This window comes from Aotus nancymaae, unplaced genomic scaffold, assembly GCF_030222135.1.
Source record: "Aotus nancymaae isolate 86718 unplaced genomic scaffold, 86718_ANA_hifiasm-v0.15.2.pri h1tg000058l, whole genome shotgun sequence".
Lineage (NCBI taxonomy): Eukaryota > Metazoa > Chordata > Mammalia > Primates > Aotidae > Aotus > Aotus nancymaae.
In genome coordinates this window covers 45,216,608-45,235,462 of record NW_026988472.1, presented here as the reverse complement: position 1 = coordinate 45,235,462, position 18,855 = coordinate 45,216,608, and the positions used below count along the sequence as shown (strand labels likewise).

General features: G+C 40.7%; 1 protein-coding gene across 4 annotated transcripts in view; it reads left to right on the top strand.

The window, feature by feature from the left end:
• The window catches only part of EGFL6 (EGF like domain multiple 6), a 180,592-nt gene that overhangs the window by 144,809 nt on the left and 16,928 nt on the right, over positions 1-18,855 (top strand). For 3 of the 4 annotated variants that reach the window (XM_064364630.1, XM_064364629.1, XM_064364631.1), the window contains exons 4-7: positions 6,928-7,047; positions 9,971-10,090; positions 13,057-13,191; positions 15,001-15,123. In XM_064364630.1, coding sequence (XP_064220700.1) covers positions 6,928-7,047; positions 9,971-10,090; positions 13,057-13,191; positions 15,001-15,123 — 498 coding nt within the window. The remainder of the gene's footprint in view (positions 1-6,927; positions 7,048-9,970; positions 10,091-13,056; positions 13,192-15,000; positions 15,124-18,855) is intronic. The other variant, XM_064364632.1, reaches the window with a different exon arrangement.

The following is an 18,855-nucleotide window of genomic DNA, read 5'->3' as shown; positions in this document are numbered from 1 at the left end:
TATTATACTTCATATACTTTTTGTTTTTTTGAGACAGAGTCTTGCTCTGTCACCCAGGATAGAGTGCAGTGGTATGATCATGGCTTACTGCAGCCTTGACCACCCGGGCTCTAGTGATCCTCCCATCTCAGCCTCCTGATTGGCGGGACCACAGGCACACACCACCATGCCTGGCTACTTTTTACAGTGTTTGTAGAGACGAGGTCCCACTACATTGGTCAGGCTGGTCTTGAACTCCTGGACTCAAGCCATCCTCCCCTTGCCCTCCCTCCCCAAAGTGCTGGGATTAAAGGCTGAGCCGCCACATCTGGCCTTGATATATTGTAAGAGGTAATTTATAACTTTCCTCCTAGATTGTTTGTCTGAAAACATTAAAGAGGTTGTAATATCTATAACCGTAGTTCTCAACCTAGGTGATTTTGTCTCCCAGGAAGGGTTGCCAGATAAAATACAGATACACAGTTAAATTTAAGTTTTAGATAAACAACACATAATTTTATATTATACGTATGTTTAAAATAGTATATGGGGGGTGCGAGGGTTATCTGGCTGTGACATCTGTCACCCCATTGCTCACCAGGGCTGATTTGGTTGATCTGGCTGGCTAGGCAGGTGCCCCCTTCCTCTCTTACTGCTCCACGTGTGTCCTTTTGGAAGCTGCATGCTGAGGCAAAGAGGACAACCATCCCCAATAGAGGAGGACCAGCCTTCAGTCAAGGGTAGCTGTGTTCCCCTGCTAGAACCTACAAACAAGCTCCCAAAATAGTATATGGGATGTGTGTATACTTAAAAAGGATTAGTCACTTATCTGAAATTCAGATTTACCTGGGAATCCTGTACTGTTTTGTTTAGATATGGGGTCTCACTATGTTGCCCAGGCTGGAGTGCAGTGACTATACTGCATCCATGATCTCCTGGCCTCAAAGCAATCTTCTCACCTCAGACTCCTGACTAGCTGAGACTACAGGCACACACCACCGCACCCAGCTGGAATCTTGTATTTTTATTTGCCAAATCTGGAAGCCTTATCCCAAGCAACATCTGGCAGTGTCTGAAGACATTTGGAGAGGGTGCTACTGGTGTCTAATGGGTAGAGATCAGGGATGTTGCTAAACACCTTACAATTCACAGGATGGCAGTACCTGCAACAAAGAATGATCAGACCCAAATGTCAGTAGTCCCAAGGTTGAAAAACCCTGCTCTAAATGTGGTGAATAAAAATGCCTCATTGGGGCAGTAATTAATAGTCTACCAATCAAATAAACCTCAGAACCAGACGGATTCACAGCTGAATTCTACTAGAGGTACAAAGAGGAGCTGGTACCATTCCTTCTGAAACTATTCCAAACAATAGGAAAAGAGAGACTCCTCCCTAACTCATTTTATGAGGCCAGCATCATCCTGATACCAAAACCTGGTAGAGACAGAACAACAACAACAAATTTCAGGCCAATATCCCTGATAAACATCGATGCAAAAATCCTCAACAAAATACTGGCAAACTGAATCCAGCAGCATATCAAAAAGTGTATCCACTACAATCAAGTCAGCTTCATCCCTGTGATGCAAGGCTGGTTTAACATATGCAAATCAATAAATGTAATCCATCACATAAACAGAACCAATGACAAAAACCACATGATTATATCAATAGATGCAGAGAAGGCCTTCAACAAAATTCAACACCCCTTCATGCTAAAAACTCTCAATAAACTAGATATTGATGGAACATATCTCAAAATAAGAAGAGCTATTTATGACAAACCCACAGCCAATATCATACTGAATGAGCAAAAGCTGGAAGCATTCTCTTTGAAAACTGGCATAAAACAAGGATGCCCTCCCTCACCACTCCTATTCAATATAGTATTGGAATTTCTGGCCAGGGAAATCAGGCAAGAGAAAGAAATAAAGGGTATTCAAATAGGAAGAGAGGAAGTCAAATTGTCTCTGTTTGCAGATGACATGATTATATATTTAGAAAACCCCATTGTCTCAGCCCAAAATCTCCTTAAGCTAATAAGCAACTTCAGAAAAGTCTCAGGATACAAAATCAATGTGCAAAAATCACAAGCATTCCTATACACCAATAATAGACAGACAGAGCCAAATCATGAGTGAACACCCATTCACAGTTGCTACAGAGAGAATAAAATACCTAGGAATACCACTTACAATGGATGTGAAGGACCTCTTCAAGGACAACTACAAACCACCAGTCGAGGAAATAAGAGAGGGCACAAACAAATGGAAAAACATTCCATGCTTAAGAATAGGAAGAATCAATATCATGAAAATGGCCATACTGCCCAAATTAATTTATAGATTCATTACTATCCCCATCAAACGACCATTGACTTTCTTCACAGAATTAGAAAAAAAACTACTTTAAATTTCGTATGGAACCAAAAAAGAGCCTGTATAGCCAAGACAATCCTAAGCAAAAAGAACAAAGCTGGAGGCATCACATGACCTGACTTCAAACTATGCTACAAGGCTACAGTAGCCAAAACAGCATGGTACTACTGGTAGCAAAACAGATACATAGACCAATGGAACAGCACAGAGGCCTCAGAAATAATGCCACATGTCTATGACCACCTGATCTTTCACAAACTGACAAAAACAAGTAATAGGGAAAGGATTCCCTATTTAATAAATGGTATTGGGAAAACTGGCTAGCCATATGCAGAAAGCAGAAACTGGACCCCTTTCTGACACCTTACACTAAAATTAACTCCAGATAGACTAAAGACTTAAGTGTAAGACCTAAAGCCATAAAAACCATAGAAGAAAACCTAGGCAATACCATTCAGGACATAGGCATGGGCAAAGACTTCATGACCAAAACACCAAAAGCAATGACAACAAAAGCCAAAATTGACAAATGGGATCTAATTAAACTAAAGAGCTTCTGCACAGCAAAAGAAACTATCATCAGAGTGAACAGGCAACCTACAGAATGGGAGAAGATTTTTGCAAACTATCTATCTGACAAAGTGCTAATATCCAGAATCTACAAGGAACTTAAACAAATTTACAAAAATAAAAACCAGACAACCCCATCAAAAAGTGGGTGAAGGATATGAACAGACACTTCTCAAAAAAAGACATTTATGCAGCCAATAAACACATGAAAAAAAGCTCATCATCACTGGTAATTAGAGAAATGAAAATCAAAATCACAGTGAGATACCATCTCACACCAGTTAGAATGGCAATCATTAAAAAGTCAGGAAACAACAGATGCTGGAGAGGATGTGGAAAAATAGGAATGCTTTTACACTGTTGGTGGGAGTGTAAATTAGTTCAACCATTGTGGAAGACAGTGTGGCAATTCCTCAAGGATCTAGAACCAGAAATACCATTTGACCCAGCAATCCCATTACTGGGTATATACCCAAATGATTATAAATTATTCTACTCTAAAGACACATGCACACATATGTTTATTGCAGCACTATTCACAATAGCAAAGACTTTGGTCTAACCCAAATTCCCATCGATGATAGACTGGATGAAGAAAATGTGGCACATATACACCATGGACTACTATGCAGCCATAAAAAAGGATGAGTTCATGTCCTTTACAGGGACATGGATGGAGCTCGAAACCATCATTCTCAGCAAACTAACACAGGAACAGAAAACCAAACACTGCATGTTTTCACTCATAAATGGGAGTTGAATAATGAGAACACATGGACACAAGGAGGGGAATATCACACACTGGGGCCTCTCAGCGGGTGGGGGGCTAGAGGAGGGATAGCATTAGGAGAAATACCTAATGTAGATGATGGGTTGATGGGTGCAGCAAACCACCATGGCATGATTATACCTATGTAACAAACCTGAACATTTTGCACATGTATCCCAGAATTTAAAGTATAATAATAATTACAAAAATGCCTCGTTGGAGCAAGGGATATGGTCTTTGCCATAGATCAGCAGTTTTCAACTGGGGTGATTTTGTCATCCACGGGACACGTAACAATGACTGGAGATAATTTTGGTTGTCATAACTGGGTGTGGGAGGCACTTCTGGCATCTAGTGAATGTAGCCCAGGGATGCTGCTAAACATCCTGCAATGCGCAGAACAGCCCCCATGACAAATAATGACTTGTGTTAATGGAAATTGAGAAACCCTGGCATGAAGAAACCTGCAATAATTCAGAAAGGGTCCCCAGTCCTATAAATAAGTTGAACAAAGAGCAACAAATCAAATTCAGCTGCCCTTGGAGAATGGCATTTCAGGGAAAGCCAGATACCCACTCCATTCTACCCCTCCTAGCCCTTTCTGCCAAGCCCAGAGGTTAGCCCCATACACTAAAATAGCCACTCTTTGAGCTGCCAGCCCTGCAGCCTCAGAGAGGAATCTGCCTCTCTGTATCCTACCACCAGCATAGAGGCCAGAGCCCTGAAGATGCTTCTTAGAATTGCATACAACTCCTAGAGAGAGTTGCTTCAAGAATCGTGCATTCAGGCCGGGTACAGTGGCTCACACCTGTAATCCCAGCACTTTGGGAGGCCAAGGCGGGTGGATCACCTGAGGTCAGGAGTTTGAGACCAGCCTGGCCAACATGGCGAAATCCTGTCTACTAAAAATACAAAAATTAGCCATGCATGGTGACAGGCACTTGTAATCCCAGCTACTCAGAAGGCTGAGTCAGGAGAATCACTTGAACCCGGGAGGTGGAGGGTGCAGTGAGCCGAGATTGCACCACTGCACTCACTCCAGCCTGGGTGATAGAGCAAGAGTCTGTTTCAAAAAAAAAAAGAAAATAAAGAATTGTACTTTCATAAGTAATAATTCAGCTATACACCTCACCAGAGATTTTACACCAGAAAACTTGGTTTTCCGTGTGTTTGGATTCTGTTCTCAAGAGATTTGGAAGAGAGACATTATTTTTCATGCTAGCTGAAAAGTCCCAGTAAAATATTAACATTGAGGGAGTGGTTCAGTTGGCTCAAGTTTTGAGGCTGTCTGTCTTCTTCCCACAGCCTCCCTGCCCTGTGGCAGCCTAATCAAAGTCCATGTACATCCATTAATGGTGACAGGCCTCAGCCCTCAACTCCTGTCTTTCCCAAAACACTCCTTCCAAGAAATGAGTGAGTCACCTCGGAGTTAGGGCCAAACTATGGGATATTCCTGGGATTCCCATTATGTCCAATCAGCATTTCTCACTTCCCCCATTTGAAGAGTTTAGGATCAATGAGGGAGATGGTAGGGCAAAGGGGATAGGCAATGGAGAAGACGGTTTCAAATGTCCAGCTGGGGCACTGGAAAATCCCCATATAAGATCTTTTCAAAGATGAAGGCAGCTCCTTCTTATTTTCAAAAATCTGTTACCATGCTGACCTTTTGCCTTCCATAGAATTTGGTTGTTTTTTCCTCTCTGTATCTTTCCTAGTAGAGTTAAGATATGAAACCCTCACATGACCACACTTCCAAAGGCAAGATCCTCTACAGATGATCCTTTTTAAAGTTTTATTTCCTTCTGTGTCATTTTTTATTTTAATAAAAATGTTACTTATTCTTTTTTTTTTTTTTTTAGTCGCATTTAGAGCATACCCTCCTAGGCCTTTCTTTTCCTGTGTATTTTTTAAACAAATTTTGGAGTGATCTGTACACAGAGTTTTGTAACCCTCTTTTATCATTTAACATCCTGTGTTAAATGATAACACAGGATCATCCAGCCCAAAATGTCATCCTGTGAACATCTTTACTTAGGATTAAATGTTGTCCTCCAACTTCACCACTAAGAGCTGTCTGACAGGGCTCCCTCTAGATATTCCTCAAGAAGACCAATCCCAAGGCACATAATTGTCAGATTCACCAGAATTGAAATGAAGAAAAAAATGCTAAGGGCAGCCAGAGAGAAAGGTCGGGTTACTCACAAAGGGAAGCCCATCAGACTCACAGCGGATCTCTCAGCAGAAACTCTACAAGCCAGAAGAGAGTGGGGGCAATATTCAACATCCTTAAGGAAAAGAACTTTCAACCTAGGATTTCATATCCCCCCAAAATAACAATAATTGATGGGAGGCTGTACTGTCAGCCTATGTCATCAGCTGCTTGGGACAGCGTGAAAGGGAGAATTATATAAATTGTCTGTTTCTTTTTGTCAAGTAGTATACACATAGAATTGTGCATATATCAAAAATGTATAGCTCAATGAATTTTTCTAAATGTCTGTGTCACCAGTATCTAGATGAAAAACCAGAAACTCAGCCCCTCAGAAGACTCCCTCACACCCTTTCCAGTCACTTCCATGCCCAGTGAGAGAACCATATGTTGACCTCTTATATCACAGATTAGCTGTGCCTGTTTTTCTAACTGTATATAAATGGACTCATACAGTATGTACACGTTTGTATCCAGCTTCTTCCACTCGATATCATGTTTGTGAGATTCATCCATTGTTGCCTGTAGTTATCTTTTGTTCAGTTTCATTGCTGTATAGTAGTCCATTGTGTGAATATACAAGTCATTTATCTATTCTTCTTTCGGGAGGTGTTTGGATCACTTCCAGTTTGGGGCTATCAAGTATCATGCTATTATGATCATTTTAGTATGTAGGGTTTTTTTGGTGGGCTAAAATCCACATTTCTGCTGGGTATATACCCAGGACTGGGATTTCCAGGTCATGAGTATGTCTAAATATAGCTTTAGTAGATTCTGCCAAGCAGTTTTCCAAAGTGTTGTACTAATTTGCATTCATTCCCGTGGTGTATGATTATTCCATTTGCTCCACATTCTCGCCAATCCTTTAAAATAGAATTTGATGGTAGGAGAGGAAGTGTGTAAGTGGTGGCGTTCAGGGAAGATAACCCAGTTGTCTTTCCCAAGACTGGGGTCTAATCTTCTCCATCTGGATATTTCCTGATTCGGTTCACCTTTCTATGTTTTCTAAATGCCCCTGCAGACATGAATGAGTGTGGAATGAACCCCCGGCCATGCCAACACAGATGTGTGAATACACACGGAAGCTACAAGTGCTTTTGCCTCAGTGGCCACATGCTCATGCCAGATGCCACGTGTGTGAGTAAGTTTCAACGGTCAGGCTGCTCTCAATGTTTAAGGCTTGGCTTTTGCCATTTGATGCTTGGGGAAAAGCTGACTTCAGTGATTTTTTTAAAAAATCTCTAATATTTCCCCCAGCTAAAATGTTTTGGGGCACTTACTTAAAAAAAAAAAAATTATGAAAGCCGGGCATGATGGCTCATGCCTGTAATCCCAGCACTTTGGGAGGCTGAAGTGGGTGGACCACCTGAGGTCAGGAGCTTGAGACCAGACTGGCCAAGATGGAGAAACTGTCACTACTAAAAATAAAAAAATTAGCCAGGCATGGTAGTGCACCTGTAATCTCAGCTACTTGGAAGACTGAGGCATGAGAATTGCTTCAACCCAGGAGTTGGAGGTTGTAGTGAGCCAAGATTGCACCACTGCATTTCAGCCTGGGTGACAGAGCGAAACACTGTCTCAAAAAAGAAATTATGGTAAAATAATATGAAATTCACCCAAATTTCCAGTGTATGATTCCATGGTTTTTACTACATTCACAATATTGTGCAGCCATCACCCCTATTGAGTTCCTGAACATCTTCATCACTCCAAAAGGAAACCAGACCCAGTCACTCCCCACTACCCCTCCTCCAGCCTCTGGGAACTACAGATCTGCTTTACTGCTCTAGGGATTTGCCTATGCTGGACGCTTACTTTATAAATAAAAAGACAAACTAGGGGAAAAATAAATTATATATCTATATCTGCATCTATATATAAGCAGAGCCCTGTTGAGTTTCCTTGTGAAAATAAGCATGTTGAACAAAATAAGCAGATTGTTTTAGGGAGGTGATAAATTTAAATTCCTTCTCGGAACATCAGTTCTTCCCACAATTCTTCCCACCAGCTAACTTTCTCACGCCCCTTGCCCCACTCCCAAAGATTAGTGACAGTTGTTGGAAATACATTCTGACTCACTCACATTCCTGAAAAGAAAAACCCCTCTGTGATAAAGAAAAACCCATGTCCTGTGGGAGAGTAAGAGTCTATACCCATTCATTTATTGAGAGGAAAGGCTTTTCAGGTTTTATGTTGCAACTGAAAGGAAAACCCACCCTCCCTGCCTTCCCTTCTTCCCTTTTCTCTCTCCATCTTTCTTTCCTCTGCCTTACAGCCCCCAACAAACCCGGAGCCTGTGCCTTCAGCCAGCTTCCTATAGTTTCGGAGTTGCACAGACTCCCTGGTCGATCCTGGCTTTTCCCAAGATTATTAATCTTGCCTAGTGCATGGCTCACTGCTCCATAGGCTCCTCCTTGGCAAAGTGTCCCAACACCACCAGTCACTTAGATCTTATGTTAGCAAGCAAGCATTTGAAAGCAGGCATTGGAAGGGTCTTTTAAAAAAATCTTTATTATTATAAATTGAACAGAAACTCACAGGAAATAAATGCATAGTTTAATGAATTCTTATAAGGCGAGCACACCACCAAATAGAACTCAGCCAGAACCTCTTTCTCCCACCCCTCCCTAAAGGGAACTGCTATCCAGGCTTTTATAGTAATCACTTAAAATTTCAAAAAAGATGTATGCTAATGGATGTTTCTGAAACATTCCACAAAAGCCCAGTCAGTGCCAAAAAAGATATCTTTCCTCAAATAGAAAGATAGAATTAGGTTAATTTTGAAGATTAATTTTAAAAGAACACAACTAAAGAGAAAACAAGAAAGAATAAGGGAATAATATAATCATTGGTAGGTGTTTGTTACAATACATTGGGTCTCTTTCTATATATCTAGGGGTTACCTGTGCCTCCCTATTTATAGCTCAGTGTCGAGATAGCCATAGACCTCTCTCCTGGATGCTGATTGGATTCCACTTGACTCCTTTGGATCTCTTTTGTACAGTTAGATGATTGGCATGTTCTGACGCTGGACTGGAACCATATGAGTTTCTTAGCCCCCCTGCCTTTCTAATCTACACAAACTGGACCCTGCTATGGAAATGCATTTGTGTGAGATAAGTTATATTTAGCAACAAGTGACAAAAAAAAAGCCAAGTAAATTGTCTCGTTTACTTAAAAAGCTGGAGGCAAGAAGTTCCAGAACAGCTCAAGAAGAAGTCAGTCTCTGTCATCCTCAGAGTATTGATTTTACTCTCATGCGTGTGGCCTCATAGTTACAATATGGCTGCTCCAGCTCCACACATCATACACACATGGAAAATAGAGAAAACTAAGTGGGTACGAGTGATGCCAATGAACCAATGCCTCTTTCATGCCTGTCTCTTTTTATCATGCACTAATATCTTTTCCAGGAGCCCCACTCCCTCCAGTGGATTTATTTGTATATCTCTTTGGCCACACTTGGTCATATGGCCACTCCTTGCTGAAGGAAAGTTGGGAAAAGCTTCAGTGCTGGGAATGACAAGAGAAAAGAGTCCAGAATGGCTTTCAGATAGCTGATCAGCTATATCTACCACGTTTTAGTTCAGTCACCTAAAAGACCAAGTCTTGTGACTTAAGTGACTCTCACTGAGGCTAGATATGTATGGAGAGATCTCCAGAGTAGATTCTTTTACCCTGATTACTCAGGTTGATAATCTCCTTCAGCAGTTGCATTTCAACCTATTGAGGCCAGCCAGGTGACATTAAAGAGAGGCTAGAACACACACAAGTGGAGAAAGTGATACAGTCTGAGGTGTGTGGGGTGCATGCCCTGCCTAAAGACAGTCAAATTCAGTGCACTGGCCAAGAAAGCAGACCCTGAGTAGGATTCAGCCCCAGGACCACCAAGATGCCACCCCTACTGATTCCTTTTGGCTACCCATTTGGGACTCAGACGAAACTTGTCCTATAATGCCATGCAATGTGTTTTCATTCAATGGCCCAGAATTTGGTGATGGTTTCTTAGTAAGCTCTTTTTATCATCTTAAGAGAGAAAGGCTAATCCTTGTCTACTTTTTCAGACTCTAGGACATGTGCCATGACAAACTGTCAGTATGGCTGTGAAGACACAGAAGAAGGGCCACAGTGTCTGTGTCCATCCTCAGGACTCCGCCTGGCCCCAAATGGAAGAGTCTGTCTAGGTACAGCAGCAGGAATCACCTCCACTCCTCCTTCTCCTTCCTTGACTCCCCTTTACTAAATCTCTTTTCATTCATCACAATCAGCTTGTTTGACTAGACATTGCAAACTTCTAAAAGTACAGGCTTATATCTGTTTCTGAGATATTTTTAGCCACATATACTCTAGACATATTTGGGGATGCTAAAGAGCACATTTTTCTATTATTTTGTATTGCCTTAATGCCATAGTGGAAAAAGGATAAAGATAATTTTAGTATATTTACTATGTACAGTTTATTTAAATTATCATCCAATACAAATTCCCCTACTTATATTTTGTCATTTAATGAGTATGATCCTAAGGACCATTGGGTTTTATTCTGGGTCCTAGCTAATACTTTCTGGAAAGCTATATTTATTGATTTTTTAGATATAACTATTGAAAATAGTATATACCTTCTATATCATTTATATTAGCAAGTAATCAATTTCATGATGTCTTTAAAACTTGCTCTAAGTTGTATGAACTAAGTATAATTAATTTAACTGGAGAAAATGAGCAGATTAAGCCCATCATATTAATTAAGGGAACACAAAAGTTATTTGTTTGGAACTTTGAATTTAGTCAAATCCATTGGCTTAGAACCTTCCTCTCTTGTTCTCCCTTGTCTTATTTTGTGTCTTAGTTTTGGGCTCTGTAGAAGCTGACCTTGAGCAAGTAGTTGATTTGGGAAGTGATCCCAGGAAACACTGTTTGAGGAGTAGGGAAGTAACCCAGAGAAAGGAAGGCACCAGTGCTGGGTGAATCCAATGAACAGGTTAAATGAGCTAGAGTCAACTTTGGGAGGCAGAGGGAAGCTACCCCTGAATTTTCCCTCTGGGGTGAGGGTGCTAGATATTCATTCATCAACTTCTGCCCTTCATTGATGGGGGTGCTGCTCTGGGACATGACTCTCCAGCACTCCCAGCCTGGCCTGGGTCAGGAGCAAAGCACAATGTCATACGTGCAGCAGGCATCCTTTGGCAGGTATGGGAACTTACCTGAGTGCTGAGGAGCTATGGATGGAGCGCCCACAGGGCACCTTCAGTGACTGAAGCAACAGTTTTTTCACTTTGTGCTTTGGTTCCTTTGTGGATTTGAGTTACATTCAAATATTGAATTGTATATATTCATAACACTTAATTATGTTGCACCTAATATACATAATATTTAGAGCAAGTGAGCACTTAGCATTAATGAGGGATGCCAAACCAAATCAGAATGTTGAAAGAGTTCTTAATCTTCTGTGATTTAAAGAAGCACATATGAGTATGATTTCATAATCTTCTGTACTGCAATAGAAATACTTTTCAGTCAAGGTGCTAGATGTTTATTTATCCTAACTATACATAATGTAAAAAAAAAAAAAAAAGAAACACTGTATTTAGAAAACTCATCCAAGTTAAACACTTTTTAAAAATATACATGTAAATTAAAATTTTGTCTCTATTCTTTGAGAATAAGCAAAGATTTAATTAGGTTCACAGGATTTAATACTTTTTAGTATAATAATATTTATATGACGCTAATTCTTTACCAAACTGAATCCAAATTTCTACCCACCTCTTCGAGTTGTTGGGTGCCATTTTTATTGGAAGGGAAAGATGATGTGCATGAAAATTATTGCCAAAAATAATTTTGTTTAACCCAACACTTATTTGAAAAATTCAAGAGGCCAGTCTGGGCAATATAGCAAGATCCCATCTCTATAAAAAATTTTTTTGTTAAAAATAGCCGGGCATGGGTGGGGAGGGTGGGATAACATGGGGAGAAATGCTGGATATAGTATACACCTAAAGTAAAATTAAAAAAAGAAAGATATCCGGGCATGGTGATGTGCACCTGTAGTCCCAGCTATGCCAGAGGTTGAGGTGGGAGGATCACTTGAGATCAGCAGTTTGAGACCAGGCTGAGCAACATAGGGAGACCCCATTTCTACAAAAAATAAATAAAAAATAGCCAGACACTAGGGTGCACACTTTGTAATCCCAGCTACTCAGGAGGCTGAGGTGGGAGGATCACTTGAGCCTAGGGAGTTTGAGGCTGTAGTGAGCCATGATTGTTCTGCTGCACTCCAGCATGGGTGACAGACCAGGCCTTGTCTCAAAAAAAAAAAAAAAAAAAAAAAAAAAAAAAAAAAAAAAAAAGCAAGGGAAATAGTAAGACAGCACCAACTTGCATGTTTAAGCCAGATTCAGAAGAACAACTTACCATCTGTTTGATTCGACATCTGAAAGTTAAACCAAGCCTGAGGCTTAGTGGATGGGTCAGCATAGCTGTCAGCCCCTCTGTAACCTGACTCTCAATGGTAGAAAAGGAACAATATGCCTATTGTTGGCTAAAATTACATCATTACATAATTACACCAGACCCACAATTTATGCAGAAGTACATGCCTTCACAACCCCATTTCTGTGAGTCAATATTGCAGGGGCCTTGGACAGTCTTACTAATGAAGTAGTTATTTTGTAAAATGCAAATTGTAAAAGTGTGTGTGTTTGGTTTACTTAAAGCGTAGCTATCGGACTCTAGTTTCAAAAATTGTATCTGTTATACAATATACAATATTCACTCAGCTGGGGAAAATACTCACTCAGGACACATGTAATGTATAGGTACCAAGCCAGACACATGCTCCCTGCCCAAGAACAGCCAAGGCCTAACAGAAGATGTGAATGTAAGTAATGACGTTACAGAAAGATAATGCCTCTTAAAGAGATATAAAGTAATATAAGTAGATAAAGTGAAGGGCTGTGTCTGTGCCTGGGGGATCTAGAACACTTGCCAGGGGATATGATGTTGGCACCAGTATCCCAGGTAAAGAAACTGCACGTGTGCATGCACAGTGCATGCTGTGTGTGTGTGTGTGTGTGTGTGTGTGTGCATGTATGCATGCATGCAGCTACTTTTCTTGCTATCACTGACACCTTCTGGTTTTACACCCTAGATATTGATGAATGTGCCTCTGGCAAAGCCATCTGTCCCTACAATCGAAGATGTGTGAATACATTTGGAAGCTACTACTGCAAATGTCAAGTTGGTTTCAAACTGCAATATATCAGTGGCCGATATGACTGTGTAGGTAAGATTCGATGGCACCTTTTCCTTTTTTCTCCCATCCCCACCAAACCTTTGGGCCTTCTCTGCAGTTATTTTGATGTCAATTCAATGTATTAGTTGAACAATCACTGTGCTGACCAGCTTAACAATAAGGAAAAGATTTTTTAAACATCTGGCATTTAGGGAATTCCAATGACATCAATTATAAAGCTAGGTCAATAAAGATTTAAAGTAAGGAATACAACTCTCTTGTGGAAATGACTGTCTTGAGATGATTTTGGTGGGACTCCTTTTAACTTGGCTTTTTGTTTTGTTTATATTTTTGGTTCTATCTCCAGTTACACATCTAAAACATGGGAACAATGAAGCAATATTTATATTTGGTAAAAGGAAGAATAACAAGGTCTATGTATTCTTGATCTCAGTGGTCTGTTTATAACAGTTTCCATCAGGGGTGGCTTTAGAAAAATATATGAGAGACAGGAAGGCCCATGCTCTTTCCTTTCTCCTCTTTCAGCCCTTTCATAGTTCAAGCTCCAAATATAATGTTCCCTTTCCATAGTCATGAAAATCACTCTCTGATAAGATTCTGGTACCAGTCAGCTATTGCCCTAATCTATGTGAAATAAATATTTTGCTCTGTTCCTTAGTGAATGGATTTCAGTCATCCATGAACAAGTCAGGTGCGGTATTTGGGGAACACTTGGATGCATTCCCATTGCCCTTTATATACTATAGGATGGAGCCTGCCCTATAGAAAGGGAAATTTGGGCTCCCTGTGGATTTCTCTACACATGTGTAACAAAGGTATATGCATGACATGGAAGGCTAATGGTGGAGAAAAGATAGGATTTCTTTCAACCCTATACTCAGGGCTTCCCAGGACATGTCTTGTGTAATCATGTTGGGGCAACACACAATTGCTGGGTTTTGAACCATCTGGTGAAGCTTCCACAGCTCTTCCCTCAAATCTCAGACACAAAGACCATCCTAGAGAGGATCATAAAATCCATGTTTTGCGTGGGCTTAGACCCCACGCCCTCCTGCAGACCCAACCAGTCCTGTAATCCTTTGATGCTGTGTTACAGAGTTTAATCCTGTTTCCTCATACCTAAGGGGAGTTTCCACAGGACAGGGTGGAATTCACATGGAAAGCTTTAAAGGGAAACAAATCTTTGAGATGTTAAAAGTGACTAAGATTAGCATCTGAGCTCAGCTTTGTGACTAAATTAAAACTAACAGGCTATGTTGTACATATATGTCTACAAATGCATAGATAGAAAATGGTGTGGAGAATACAGCAAATGAACCTCTCACTTGGGTGAAATTTGGCAATTTTCCTCCTCTAAACCTAGCAGACAAGCTCAGACCAGCCTGACCCTTTCCTGGCAGTCTTAGAACAAAATGCCTGTGCCTATAAGTTAGGTGATGTCAGTGGTTCCTAGTTGATCTTGTCTTTTGTTTGTTAGGAGTTTCAAGCTCTTCCAAATATAGAATTGATTTTTTGATATTGTTATTTAGTTCTAAGTTAGATGAAAAAGTTAAGAGAAAAACCTAAACATCTTGCAGATTTTAATAACATTGACAAGCAGGAGATGAAATTGCTGTGGGGGAAGGGGAGCAGCAAACACACTCCCTACATACCAGCCAGCAGACAAAGCCAGGGCTGCCAGCCAATGTGCCTGCAGTTCTGAACACCTCTCAGTTCTCAGGCAAGGCTCGGTTTGTTGGAGGTGTTTAGTGCTTAGCCCTGCAGTTGATCATGTGTAAGGAACAGTCTTTCAGCAAGCCCTGTACCACAGAGTTGTTCACTGGAAGGTTCTTTTTTTAGATATAAACGAATGTACTATGGATTCCCATATGTGCAGCCACCATGCCAATTGCCTCAATACCCAAGGGTCCTTCAAGTGTAAATGCAAGCAGGGATATAAAGGCAATGGATTTCGGTGTTCCGGTAAGTAGCATTTGATCGTGATGTCTTAGCTATTCCCGATGAAGCATTCTCCCCATATCTCCTTCCTCTCTTTATTTCTTTCCTTCTTTCTTTGTCTCCCTCTCCCTTACTCTCATTCTGTGTGTGTGTGTCTGTGTGCGTGTGTGTAGTGTAGTGTTTGAGTTTAACTATCTGCCTCAGCCTTTTCTTCTTTGCTAATTGGACCATATCTCCAATACTCACTGAAGTTGTAGGCACTAAACTTAAAGAAGAGCAAGGGTACTTAGTATCTTTCTGGCCACAACATACTTCAGATACTGAACATAAGATTTCAGGAGAAAAGACACTGAGAAAATAAATCAGGACAGACTGAGTTACGGTGCAGTAACAAGCAAACCTAAAATATCATTGCTTAAAACCACAAAGGTTTTTAAAGCAAGTGAATCAGGACGTTTTCCAGAATGTACAACCGAAACAAAGTATGATGAAGCTGAGTCATCATAAGTATGATCAATTTATCTGTCATCCTCAGGCCCGGATTCACTTGTTTTAATGTATATAGCAGAGAGTTCTATTGTTCTTGCTGATAAATTCTTTCATACTGTGTGTTAAAACTTTAAATTTATAAACCAGCCATCTAACAATAAAATGTCACTGCTATTAATAACTACAACAACAATAAAGGTTTATTTCTCACTCATGTAATATGTCCAAAGATAATTTTTCAGAGGTTTCTTCTCAATACAGTCACTTAAGGACACAGGCTGACAGAGGCCCCATCATCTTATGGTACCATGGTCTCAATTCAAGGCCTTAGGGTTTGCCACAGCAGAGAAAGAAGCATGGAAAATCATGCACCAGCTCTTAATTTATTCAGTTTGGAAGTATCTAACATCAAGGGACAAAAATAGTAATAAACTTGCTCTGTGCTCCAAAAGAGAAGAAAACTAGAAATCTTGGTGAACACCAGGAATGTCTTCCAAGGCAAGGCAGCTGTGATTACAGTGCAGTCACTCCCCTAGTACACAATATCTTACAATGTTTAAAGTCATCTAGGTTCTGCTGGGTGTGACGGCTCACATCTGTAATCCTAGCACTTTGGGAGGCCCAAGTAGGTGGATCACCTGAGGTCAGGAGTTCAAGACCAGCCTGGCCAACATGGTGCAACCCTCCCCCTACTAAAAATACAAAAAAATTAGCCAGACATGGTGGTGCACGTCTTTAATCCCAACTACTGGGGAGTCTGAGACACAAGAATCACTTGAACCTGGGAGGCAGAGATTGCAGTGAGCCTCTGTACTCTGGAGATCACACCACTGCACTCTAGCCTGGGCAACAGAGTAAGACTCCATCTCAAAAAAATTTTTAAAAAATTAATAAAGTCATCCAGGTTTATCCCTCTGGTCATGTCCCTTTTAGCACTGGCTCATCATGTGACTAGACTTGTTGACTGTCCTGATTCAACTCTCTTATATGCCCCTTAGCAGAGTTCCCGCATGTTCAATAAATGTGGCTGCAAGGTGTACCCTGACCTATGTCACATCCCATACCACCATCTGGCCAATGCTCCCAATGATGCAAATGACTGTCAGAGTGTTGACCAGTCATACAAAAATAAACTATATGTACCATGATAGACATTTAGCGCTAAACCCATAAAAGGTTCACAGTACCCCAGTGGGCTATTGTTGAGTACCACTGGACAAGAATATGTACAAAAGAATATAACCAAAGAAAATTATTCTGGAAATCAAATTCTGTGAAGAACTGCTGAAAGAACAGGGCAGCATTTAGTCTGGGAAATGCAGTATGGAAAAGCATAAATTGCGCCTGTAAATATTTTAAGAAATACGAAATAAAAGTGGCTTTCCCAAGCAAACTAAGTCCAGTGGGTGGTTACATTCTCTCTTAAACATGGCTGCTAGGTACTTTGGAGTGGAGCAGGGAACCCCATGGAGTAAGGACATTCCACTGCCCCTGGTTTGCAGGCTGAGGGCTCTGAAACGGATTCCTGCATTGGGCTGGAGATGGGATTAAATGACCACTTAGGGTCCAGCAACTGGATGCTATGGTTTCTATCCCTCTAGATAGAAATATCCAGTGATGTCCTTCTGAAACTTGATTCAGAAAGAGAGAGATTGGCTGCCCATGCAGGGCTGTGCATAGGTAGGTTGTGGGGAAGGATACCATAACCTTGGGAGGCCCCCAGAGAGGAGACAGAATAAATCAGCTTTCCATATTGGATGAGTGCTCAAGGGACCCATGATCAAATCTCCTCGATGCCACCAAATTTGAACATGTATATTCCAGGTTGGGAAGGCCTGAATTTAAATCTTAGCTCTGCCCCATGCTGGTTGTGACCTTTAGCAAATTTCTTAACCTCTCTAAGCTCAGTTTCCTCCTATTCAAAATGGGGTTTGTGGTAGTACTGTGGTGGGTTCTTGTAATGGGCCAGGCCACAGTTTCTTGGAGCCCGCTAATCCTACTGAGGCAGAGTAAACAGTTGCATGTGTATCTCCAGCAGTGCTCTCTCTCTGACAGGTGTCTCTGGATAAATACTCCAGCTTCCACTTCACAGGGTGGGACAGTTCTGAGGTGTGTTCTGCATTGGCTCCCAGATGTCCCCAGCAGGACTGAGCCCCAATTACCCACAGTGATTACCTGTCCATCTAAGCACCATCTTTTGGCTTTTCTCTCTTCCTGTCTCACTCTCTCCTCTCCCCAGTTTCTGCCTCCTGGAATCACCTTCCAAATAAGCCATCTGCACCCAAATCCTTGTCTCAGGCTCTGCTTGGAGGAACCCCACTAAGACAAATATGTCTTGCAGAGGTTCATTGTGAGGTTTAAATGAGGTAATACAGGCAGAGAGCTTAGTTTAGCAGGAACACATAGTAGATGCTCATTAAAGTTAGCTGTGATTGTTATTGTTATTAGTATCATTTCAATCAGCTGTTTGTTAAGGGCCACACTGAAATTCCACCAAGATAAATGCAAAAATGCTGTGCATATAAAAAAAGACACCTCAGGAAAACATCTGTTTCAATAAGTGAGCAACTCACCCCCACATACTCACTCTCCTATTTCTAGGCATAAGAATCGAAGGCCCAGAGTGAACCTGGAGCCATCTTTCTTCCTCGTCATTTGATCCCCTTGAAACCACAATGTATTATTAATGTTAAAATGAAGGCAACATCTTTAAGCATGCAATTAGGTAGTTGTTTGCAGCCTGCATTTTCTATAATGTAACCCAGTGCTTTGAAATTGTAAATCCCACATCAACACAAACATTTCTTGTGTCAAGAAAATGTCTGTTTTTCTTGGACCATCCAACTTTATTTTGGGATAAAAGAAATTTGTCTTTATTCTTTGAAACCTCAAATTCATTACACTGTTCTATTCAATATCTGAAAATTATGCATTTTGTTATCCATTCTGCAGCTAAATTATTTCTTTAGTCTTTCACTGGAATGTTTATTTAAAGAAGGAAACTATCTTTGAGTCATTCACTGTATTACTTGTCCAATCCTTTTCATTTTCCTTTAATTCTCCATAAAATAAACAGCTATGTTACTGTTAAAAATTCATCTTAACAGAGTCTTAACACTCATTGCTTAAAGGATACTCCAAAATCCACTCTTATGTACACACAAGAGTCATAAAAACAAAAATGAGAGAATTGCATCTAGTTAGCATTCAGCATTATAAAATGTTATATTGCAAAACACATTTGTATGCACATAAATTGCTATTGAA